Here is a 10,098-nt window from a genome sequence, read left to right as displayed (position 1 = left end):
GAGACTGGCATGGGACATGAGCCTTGGGCTGCAGCTGCTGAACCTCTCCTCCAGGCAGGCACCTTAAAAACACAGGCACGGGCTTCTAAACTCAAAATCCAGGCCTTCCTGGAAGGGAAGGAAGAAGCACCAGAAGCCGAAGCAGGGCCTCATACCAGGAGGTTCCGGCATGGAGGGAAGTCAGCACTGGGGGGTCTGCTGCAAAAATGGCCCAGTTCACAAGCCCAGGCTTTGCTGCTAGAGGATCCTACTTTGGCCTTGCTGGAGCCCATTCCCTACCAATGCACGGCCACTCACTGCTCTTGGATCAAGTGGCCCGGACCCGTGGGAACACGTGTGCCCCGTGTCCATGCGAGAGCAGCAACTGGCAGAACACGTCTGCTTCCAGCATTTGTCTTGGCTGCTCCTTCAGTGGGCTGGCACCTTAATCAGAGACACGCAACAGGTTTGCATCCCAGAGTTCTCCCCATCCCCTTCGCTTCTCCCCAGTGCTCTGGATATCAGCTGGGAGTCGTAATCGGACCCACAGGACCTGGAGCTTTGAACATCAGACCGGGCAGATTTATTTTGCAGAATGCAAGAGGAAAAGTCCAACTAACACAAGGAAAGTGGACAGGATCTCTGAGCAATCTGATCTTCCTGCGAAACTCAGCAACTGATGGTGATTTTGTGCTGCAGGTCATCGCTTCCACGCAAAAATCATTCCCGCAAGGAGAAACTGCTTCTGCCTTCTGACAGATGCCGAGCGCTGCCACCAATTGCTCCGGCTACCACTCCCAACGGCCCCCCGCAAGAGCGCAGACATCAGTACCCGTTGGCTTTGGCCGCCCTCTGGCAGAGAAGTCCCCCCAGGGCACAGCTCTTTGGGGCAGGAGGCGGGCACCACCCCTGCCAGGACTCGGGGCGGTGGCAGGCCTCCTTGGGCAAGGACTTGCCAGAGCTGCTGATTTTGGTGCAGCCCCGGCCAAGGGGGTCGGAGCGGCATTGGTGCCCTTGCCCTCACATTCCTTCGGTGTGTCACAGCCCCGTGTTTGGGAGGGCCACCAGCCGGGCCTTCTCCCAAGGAGCCCGTGCCAGCTTCTGTGGAGGCCCCGTGCCCTTCCCGCTGTGCCCGCGTTGGCAGCCGAGGGGGCTCCTTCTGCTGCTGTGGGCAGGCACAGCAGGGGAGGGCTTGCTTAGTTTTTGAGCTGGGCCTAAAGTTCATGTCCAGCTGTCTTAGATACTTTGGAGAACGGACTCCTTCCGACATGGGGCAGGTTGGCCGGGCGGGGGGAGGCCCCAGGGCAGGTGGCAGTGTCTCACAGGGCCTTTGGGACACGCCGATGGTGTGCAACGGGGCAGGGTGTCACAGGGCCCTTTGTGACACGTCATGACATAGTACCGGTGGTGACGTGGCCACGCCTCAGTGCTCCTCGGAGCGTGCGACGGGACGGACAGGATAGAGCGGTGCTGTGCGGAGCTCCCGTGCAGCCAACTCCTTCCTTGTTGACCCGGAGCGTTTTGGAGGCGTTTCTGTGGTGCAAGCGCCCTCGAGGCCAGATCGCGGGACTTGGTGACGCGGAGCTTTTGCGAGGTGTCTCCAAGCCCTGTGGCGAGTGCCCTTGAGGCCACACCGCAGGACTTGAGAACCCCTACCCTTTCCTAGCCTTTTCTCTCGTTCAGTTGCCCTTGAGGCCAGACTGCAGGATTGGTGACCCGGAAATTTTCCGAGGAGTCTCCAATCCCTGCGGCAGGTGGCCTCGAGGGCAGCCTGCAAGACTTGGGGACGCAGAGATCTTCCGAGGTGTCCCTCTCTTGCAGGTGGCCTCAAGGCCAGACTGCGGGATGGCAGGAAGACGCCTGAGCCTGCTCAGGCCATTTCGGACAAAGAAGGAAGGCCCTGGGACTGACTCAACACAGCAGCCTGAAGAGGTGGAGCAGTCCCAGCCCCTGCAGGAGGGTGAGTGGCAGGGCTGGGCCACAGGGCTGCTGGCTGCAGCCAGATGGGCCTCTTCCCATCCCATCCCCTGTGGACATGGCCAGGGAAAGCGAGGGGGGAAGAGGGGCCAGGGCTGATCCCCCAGCAGCTCCTTGGACTGGGCAGCCCGGGGCTGGCCCTGCCTGTGGGGCGCAGGGCTGGGTTGTCTTCTCCGGCCTGTCCCGCAGCCCCTCGGCTCTGACCGCGCTCGCTCTTTGCCAGATCCAGGCCGGCACCGGACACCAGAGCAGGACCGTGCCCGGGGCCGCTTCTGCAGGGCAGCACAGGTACTTGCAGCCATCGCCACCTGGGCTGGGCCTGCTGTCACTGCTCAGCCTGGCACCGCTGGCGGAGCTCTCCGTGGCACAGCCCCCTCTTCCCTGCCCTTCGTTCTCCTGCAGGCCTTTGTGACATTCTTGAGCTTTCGGCGTAGAAGGTGCAGGATCGCACCAATTGAGGTCGTGGCGCAGCCTGACCCCACGCCGACCGAGCTCAAGGTTGACCCCGATGTCGGCACCGCGTCGACTGATGGCACAGCAAACCGTGACACCGCGGTGACCGATGACACGACAACCTCCAACGCCGCGCTGCCTGAGCTCACCCCGCAGGCTGACGGTGCAAAGACTGAGGGCATCGTGGATGCTGACAGCACACCCGTTCAGCACCTGCCCGATGATCCCAGTCTGGAGGTTCCTGAAGAGGAAGTTATCCCTGTGGAAGTAAGCAGCCTGTGGGCAGGGACTGTCTGGCCCTCAAGCCGGGTCTGCTGGGCCCCCTCAGCCTTTGAGGCCCGCACAGTGTGGTGGAAAGGGAGGCACTTCTGGAGGGACAGTGGGCAAGTTGCTCCCTCTGGCAGCTCTCCAACTGCCCCATGTCCCCTCCTGGCTGTGGGACTGTGGCACTTGATGACCTGGAGCGTTGCGAGCACTCCTCTACTGCAAATGCCTTCAAGGCACTTCGGCAGGACTTGGTGACCCAGAGTATTTCTGTGGCATCTCTCCTGCAGGAAGCCATGAAACCAGACAGGGGCATGGAGCGGAGACCTCCCAGGGTGCCCAAGCGGGCGCGGGTGAAGAAGGAGGAGGAGGAAAGCCCTGGGCCTGCCCCAGCACAGCAGCCTGAGGAGGCAGAGCACTTCCAGCCCCTGCAGAAGGGTGAGTGGCAGGGCTGGGCCACAGGGCTGAATGGCTGCAGCCAGCTGGGCCTCATTCCATCTCATCCCCTGTGGACATGCTCAGGGAAAGGGAGGGGGAAAGAGGGCCCGGGGATGAGCCTCCAGAGGCTCCTTGGACTGGGCATCCTGGGGCCGGCCCTGCCTGTGGAGCGCAGGGCTGGGCTGTCTTCTCCGGCCTGTCCCGCAGCCCCTCGGCTCTGACCGCGCTCGCTCTTTGCCAGATCCAGGCCGGCGCCGGACACCAGAGCAGGGCCGCACCCGGGGCCGCTTCCGCAGAGCTCATCAGGTACTTGGAGCCATCGCCGCCTGGGATGGGCCTGCTGTCACTGCTCAGCCTGGCAGCGCTCTCGAAGCTCTCCATGACACATCCCTCTCCTCCCTGCCCTTCATTCTCCTGCAGAGGGTGCGGAAATCCGTTCCTGTTCGGCGCAGAAAGGCCAGGACCTCACCACCCGAGCTCCTGGCACAGCCTGAGCCCAACCCGACCGAGCTCAAGGCCAAGGCTGACGCCCCAGGGACTGAGGGCATCGCAGATGCTGACAGCACACCCGTTCAGCGCCTGCCCGATGCTCCCAGTCTGCATGTTCCTGAGGAGAGAGTTGTCTCTGCTCAAGTAAGCAGCCTGTGGGCAGCGACTGTGTGGCCCCTCAAGCTTGTTCCGCTGGGCCCCCTCAGCCTTCGAGGCCAGCACTGTGTGGGGGGAAGGGAAGCACTTCTCGGGGCAAGCTGGGCAATTGCTCCCTCTGGCAGCTCTCCAACTCTCCCCTGTGTCCCCTCCAGGTGCCAGCTCTGGTCAGGTCCATCCACTCGTGGCTGACCTCCAATGTGTCTGCTGGGCACGTGCTGGATAAGACCCTTCTAGCACTGACCGAGGCACACCCCGTGGATGTCGCCATCACCCTCCTGCGCTGTGCCCCCTCGTGCGACAGGTACGGGCCCCAGCTGCCTCGAGGGCTCCGCGCTCACCAGCCGCTAGAGCCCATCACCCCCTGCCCCTGGAAACACTGTGGCTCTGTCCCCCGGCCCCTGCAGCTGCCCAGGTCAGGGCGCTGTGGTCCAGACTCCTCTGACGCAGAGCTCTGACTCCACAGAGCTGCTGCAACCATGTGGAGGACCATCGCCTCATCGGGAAGGACACTGCAGAAGGTGCTGCCAACCCTGCTCGGCGTGATGGAGGACTGGCCGTGGTACTACACGCGCACCTCCGATGGGGACAACACAGACGTCTTTGCCCTGGCTGTGAGTTTCTGGAACCGTTGCTTGCCCCCAGTTTGCCTCTCTGGCAGCTCTCCATCCTCCCCCAGCACGGCGTCTCCCTGCCCATCTCCGTGCAGGCACTGGGCTGGAAATGTGGGCTAGCAGCAGGTTCGGGGCCACCGGGCCGGGCGCTCCCCCCGAGTCTCCCCTGGCCTTCCCCTCCCACGCTCGGGCCCTGCCACATGGATGTCTTGGCACTGACTGCTGCGTCCGGCTGGTTTGTCTTTTGCAGGCAACTCTGGCACTGTGGATGATTGTCCAGGAGCCCCAGTGCCCGGGGCCTTTGATGGACTATTCCCCCCATCTCCTCGTGGATCTGCTCTTCCAAGTCCTTGTCAGCACAGAGCAGATGTCACAGGAGGTCGACACGTTCTGGAGGGGATGCCAGGAGCAACACGACCTTCCCACCGACCCCAAGAGGTGCTCCATGCCAGTCCTTCCCTCCTCTCTTGCCCTTGGGACTGGGGCCGGGGCTCCCAGCGTGACCTGGGCTTTGCTCTGCACACAGGTTTGCAGTGCTGACCATGAAGGCCCTGCTCTGCTGTCTCCACTGTGAGGATGTGGTGAATTCAGTGGAAGACAATCGTGGCTGGGCCAGGCTCCTCAATGCTCGCAGCCGCCACGCAGTGGCTCTGCTGGCCAGGTGAGACCTCCTTGTCCCCGCTGCCCCTGTCATTTCTGCCTGTGCACGGGGCACCCCACACTGTGCCCGTGGGCGTGGGCCAGAGGGTCTTGTCACCTGGGACGGCCGAGCAGAGTGGAAAAGGCTGGGAGAGGCGGGTGCACAGGAGGAGCCGCCTCCCAGAGTGCCCTGGTCCCCTCCTGGGACTGGGCTGGTGGGGAAAGACCAGGCCTCTGTGAGTCCCTCCCGGGAGAGGTTTGCCCGCCTGCCTCAGGTCGATGCTACCTTTTTCCCCCTGGCAGGGAGAAGCGCCACGTCTCCAGCCCCTTGTGTTCCCGCATCACACTCCACCTGCTGGAGCTGCTGAGCAGGGAGGAGCCGTGCTGGGACCTGCCTGCCATGGCATTCCTTGTGGAGGTGAGCCTGCTGCCTCGCGCTGCCTCGCCGAGCTGCCTCCACCTCTCGGCCCTCTCGTGGCCGCAGCTGCCCGGGACGGTGCCGCGCCCTGTGCTGCTGCCTGGGCCCAGCCCTGTGCGGGTCCGGGCTCCTGCCGGCCGGGCACCCCATCACTGCTCCGTGCCTTTCAGGTCCTGGACTGCCTGGACACCAGTGAATGCGGTGACAGGGTCCTGGAGATGCTTTCAAGGAACTCGGGGAGCACCAACACAAAGCGGCGTCAACTGGCGCTCCGAGTCCTCGTGGCACTCAGCCAGGATCCCGTGATGGTGAGAAGGGGCAGTTGGCTGAAGCCGTGCTGGAATCCTGGGGCCGTCGCTTGGGTTGGCTGGGCTTCGGGAGCTGTGGCAGCTGCTCCCAGCTCTGCTGCCTCCCCGTTCAGCTGCCCGAGTCCCTCGGGACAGGCCTTTGGCCTCCGGGCCCCGCGGCAGCACGTGGGGCTGCCCCGCCGGAGCGGGATTGCTGGTGCAGCCGTTGGTGGCTTCATGGCACAGCATTGTCTTCCTCACAGGCCAAGAGCATCTGGAGCCTGAATGAAAGGCTCGTGCAGCTCCTGGGGGATGCAGACAGAGATGTGGTTTGGATGACCCTCTCTGTCTTCAAGAACGTGCTCTGGAGCAGTCTGTGGACACAGCGCCACAAGAGAGTCCGCAGCAAAGACCCCCTAATATCCACCCCCACCGGCCTGCAGTTGGCTGAGGCGCTCCGGCCACTCTTTGACCACGTAAGGCTCTGTGCCCCCCCGCCACGGGCTCTGGGTACTGCTGGGAAACTTTGGTCCCTGTGGATTTTCAGGCCTGTGCCCACTGGGGCCTGGAGAAGCTGCTGCTGAGGTCTTTTCCTCTTTCTTTGCACCAGGACGACAGCAGTGTGCGGGAGGGCTCCATGGCCCTCTTCACTCGTGTGATCAAACTGATCGAGAGAGAGGGAAAGAGGCCCCTGAAGCCACTCGTGTGCCTGAGCCTGCTCCCGCTCTACTTCCACCGGCATGATGAGAAGGTGGTCGTGAAAAGGGTGAGCACTCGTGGGCACTGGTGTCCCGTGGGAGGGGGCTGGGCTGCCTCCTGGCCTGGCACCTCCCGGGCTCCGGCCTCCTCCTGGCCTTGGTCCAGGGACAGGGGTCCCGTGCCCTGGGCTGCGGTGCCATGTCCTGGTCTCTGTTGCTCTGCAGGCCTCTCGCAAAGCACTGCTGGATGTGACCAGGTTCCTGAAGAGGAGGGATCTTGGGCGCCTGGTGAACACAGAGGAGCCATGGAGCTTTGGCCAGTGCCTGGTAAGGACGGCCCCAAAGCCCCAGCCCCCGATGCCCAGAGTGTGGGGCTGCCCAGAGTGTGCTCCTGCCCACTGCTGCACCCGCCTGTGGGACAGCAGCCTGCGCCCCACACGCTGCTGCCTTCCCTGGGGCGTGTGGGCTCCTCTGCGGGCTCCTCTGCCCCCGAGCCAGGGTGCCGCTGGAGCCCCGGCCCAGCTGGGCTGTGGGGCAGGGCAGCCCCGCCGCTCCCAGGGAGCAGCCAGCCCTCTGCTCCCTCCAAAGCCCGGCCCCAGCGGCTGCTGCCCGGGCCTCAGGGCTGTGCGGGCAGGGGAGGCCAGTGCTGGGCGCAGGCAGCGCCCGGCCGAGGGGCAGAGCCCCAGCCAACCCTTCCCTCCGTGCCCTGCCGCTCTCTCCAGCTGAAAAAGGACCGGAGCCGAGTGGCCAAGTACATGCACCAGGCCCTGCCGTACCTGCGGAGCCCACAGCAGCCCCTGCGAGAGGCAGCCATCAAGTTCATGGGTGAGCCACGAGGCCGCGGTCCCTTCCCGCCCCGCTGCAGCTCGGGCCCAGCCCCGGCTGCTGCAGCGGCAGCAGCAGCCGGCCCAGGGATGTGCTGGGGAGCCCCGAGTGCCCCGGCGGCTGCTGCTGCCCTGGGCCAGCCCAGCCCTGGGGCGCCCCGAGGCAGGAAGGCCCCGGGCTCAGCCCTGCCAGGGCAGGAGGGCGTGTGGCCGGGCTGGCAGCGCCGCTGGGGGGGGCAGCTGTGCCGCTGGGGCCGTGACAGGATCTGTGTTCCCAGGGATCGCCGGGGGGTACCTGAGGGGACAGCACAAAGAGCTGCAGCTCATCATCGATGGTGAGTGAGGGCACTGGGGGCTGGCAGAGGAGCACAGAGCCTGGGCAGGCAGCTGCAGTCCTGCCCTGGCTGCGGAGGGCTCTGCTCCCTGCAGGGATGAGGGGCGGCGTGGGCAGAGCAGAGAGACATTTCAGGGGCACGGGGGGCATTGGTGGCCAGTGCCTTCTGCCTCATCCTGCTGGGCCCTGCTCCCTCCTGGCAATGGCAAGAGCTTGCTGGGATGGCCCAGGCAGGAGGGGCTCCTTGCGTCGCCACCCATCCAGGCTCTGACCTTGGCTCTGTTCCTCTCTGTTCCAGCCCTTCAAGCCATCCCAGAGGACAGGAGCCCCGCTGTCTCAAACCTGGCGCTTCAAATCATCAACTTTGTTAGTAATCTACAGACAGCTCCCTACCCCAGGTTGCAGCGGTTCCGAGACCGGCTCTGCAGGGCGTGGAATACCCGGCCTTCTCTGTGGGGCTGAGTCTGCCTGCGCTGCTGCAGCTGTGTGCAGAGTCGATGCAGGCAGCTCTGTCTGTTGGGGCCACCTGAGCCTGTGGGGAAGACACCTCTTCTCTGCAAGGCCTTCCTTTTACCCCAGCGTAGGAATATTAAATAAATATTGTCATACACAGAGGCCCAGGAGCTTCTTTTGGGTGCCCGGTGTCCACAGGGCATGGGGGAAGAGGGGAAAAAAGGCCCTTGTGCTCAGCAACACTTGCCCGGGTGTGCAGTGGGGAAGAGAAAGTGCCCAAAAGGCCCTCGGCCTTGGGGGGTTCTGCCGGAGCCTCAACACTTGGGGCAGAGGGGATGGGCAGAGGCTGGAGCTGTGGGAATCCCTGAGAAGCTGGTCCTTGGAGGTGGCCACAAGCCCCGTCCCGGGCAGGAAGCAGCATCTGTGGCTTGCCCGTGTGTTGCTGTCTGGATTGCTGAGGGCTGGGAGGGGCCTGCGGAGCCGGCTCCTGTGGAGCTCCTTCAGGGCTGCGCCGCTGCCGGGCAGGTTGGCGGGGCTGGGGGAGACCCTGAGGGACGACGAGGCGCGGGGAGGCCCTGAAGGGATGTGGTGCTGGAGAGGCCCTGCCGGGACAAGGGAGTGGGAAGCCTTGAGGGGAATCCATGAGGGGGTGGGGGGCAGGAGGCTGCGAGGGGACAGGACAGGCAGAGGAGGCCCTGAGGGGACAGGGTGTGAGAAGCCATGAGGAACTGGGGGGCAGAGGCCGTAAGCAGCCCCCAAGGCAGCCCCCCAGTTCCCTGCCAGCCGGCTGCTCTGGCGCTTGCCCGGGGCATCTCCCATCCCTGCGGCACAAGCCCCGGATCCTCGGCGGGAGGGTGGGGACACCCCCAAGGGGGCCAGGCTGGCCTGGCTGGGGACAAGGAGGGCAAGGGGGCCCTGCTGGGGCACGTCCGCTGGGTGCTGCCGGCGAGGGGCAGGGGCACAGGCAGGGCTCTGGGTCAGCCCGGGCCCCCGCGCCTGCCCAGGCCACAGAGCTGTGGCCCAGAGCCCGCTGACCCAGAGCTCTGGGCCCGCAGAGCTGCTGCCAGCACGGAGAGGACGCGGGGCTCCTCGGGCAGGGCTGCGCAGTCGCTGCTGCCCAAGCGGCTCCGCGCCACAGACAACAACAGCAGGCTGTGCACAGGAGCAGCAGCACCACAACGCCTGGGCCTCCTCAGCGAGGCTCCCGCACCGGCCAGGGTGCTAAAAGCGGGGATGCTGTGGGCACAACTGCACGTGGGTTGGCCAAAGGCTTCAGGAAAAGTGGCCACAGCGGCTTTCTATTGACTGCCCAGCCTCACAGCAACACTGGGCAGCTCCAGGGCCAGTCTATCATCCCGACTGACTTCCACGGCCGTGCCTGAGGGCAGACTCACCTTCCACACTCAGGCATCCCAAGGCACTGGCACTGGGGCCATCCTTAGAGACTGGCATGGGACATGAGCCTTGGGCTGCAGCTGCTGAACCTCTCCTCCAGGCAGGCACCTTAAAAACACAGGCACGGGCTTCTAAACTCAAAATCCAGGCCTTCCTGGAAGGGAAGGAAGAAGCACCAGAAGCCGAAGCAGGGCCTCATACCAGGAGGTTCCGGCATGGAGGGAAGTCAGCACTGGGGGGTCTGCTGCAAAAATGGCCCAGTTCACAAGCCCAGGCTTTGCTGCTAGAGGATCCTACTTTGGCCTTGCTGGAGCCCATTCCCTACCAATGCACGGCCACTCACTGCTCTTGGATCAAGTGGCCCGGACCCGTGGGAACACGTGTGCCCCGTGTCCATGCGAGAGCAGCAACTGGCAGAACACGTCTGCTTCCAGCATTTGTCTTGGCTGCTCCTTCAGTGGGCTGGCACCTTAATCAGAGACACGCAACAGGTTTGCATCCCAGAGTTCTCCCCATCCCCTTCGCTTCTCCCCAGTGCTCTGGATATCAGCTGGGAGTCGTAATCGGACCCACAGGACCTGGAGCTTTGAACATCAGACCGGGCAGATTTATTTTGCAGAATGCAAGAGGAAAAGTCCAACTAACACAAGGAAAGTGGACAGGATCTCTGAGCAATCTGA

At 64.2% G+C, this 10,098-nt stretch overlaps 1 protein-coding gene across 1 annotated transcript; it reads left to right on the top strand.

Annotated features, from left to right (window-relative positions):
• Positions 1-1,254: 1,254 nt before the first annotated feature.
• Positions 1,255-8,659, top strand: LOC127469384 (maestro heat-like repeat-containing protein family member 6). The gene is made up of 18 exons (XM_051783575.1): positions 1,255-1,939; positions 2,180-2,244; positions 2,359-2,676; positions 2,964-3,111; positions 3,353-3,417; positions 3,532-3,744; positions 3,912-4,060; positions 4,223-4,370; positions 4,621-4,808; positions 4,897-5,031; positions 5,313-5,427; positions 5,598-5,735; positions 5,978-6,190; positions 6,325-6,480; positions 6,638-6,739; positions 7,135-7,237; positions 7,515-7,571; positions 7,869-8,659. Exons 1-18 carry the CDS (start codon positions 1,825-1,827, stop codon positions 8,030-8,032), a joined length of 2,592 nt encoding a protein of 863 aa, XP_051639535.1. The 5' UTR covers positions 1,255-1,824; the 3' UTR covers positions 8,033-8,659.
• The last annotated feature ends 1,439 nt before the right edge of the window (positions 8,660-10,098 follow it).

Source organism: Manacus candei, unplaced genomic scaffold, assembly GCF_025592945.1.
Source record: "Manacus candei isolate 608988 ecotype Guabito, Panama unplaced genomic scaffold, ASM2559294v1 h1tg000017l, whole genome shotgun sequence".
NCBI lineage: Eukaryota > Metazoa > Chordata > Aves > Passeriformes > Pipridae > Manacus > Manacus candei.
This window is presented reverse-complemented; position numbering and strand designations above follow the sequence as displayed.

Excerpts from the sequence above, each read along its gene's own strand:
- LOC127469384 (XM_051783575.1), top strand. The coding sequence starts at position 1,825 with ATGGCAGGAAGACGCCTGAGCCTGCTCAGGCCATTTCGGACAAAGAAG. Across the intron at positions 1,940-2,179 it reads GTCCCAGCCCCTGCAGGAGG|ATCCAGGCCGGCACCGGACA; the intron begins GTGAGTGGCAGG and ends GCTCTTTGCCAG. Across the intron at positions 7,238-7,514 it reads GGCAGCCATCAAGTTCATGG|GGATCGCCGGGGGGTACCTG; the intron begins GTGAGCCACGAG and ends CTGTGTTCCCAG.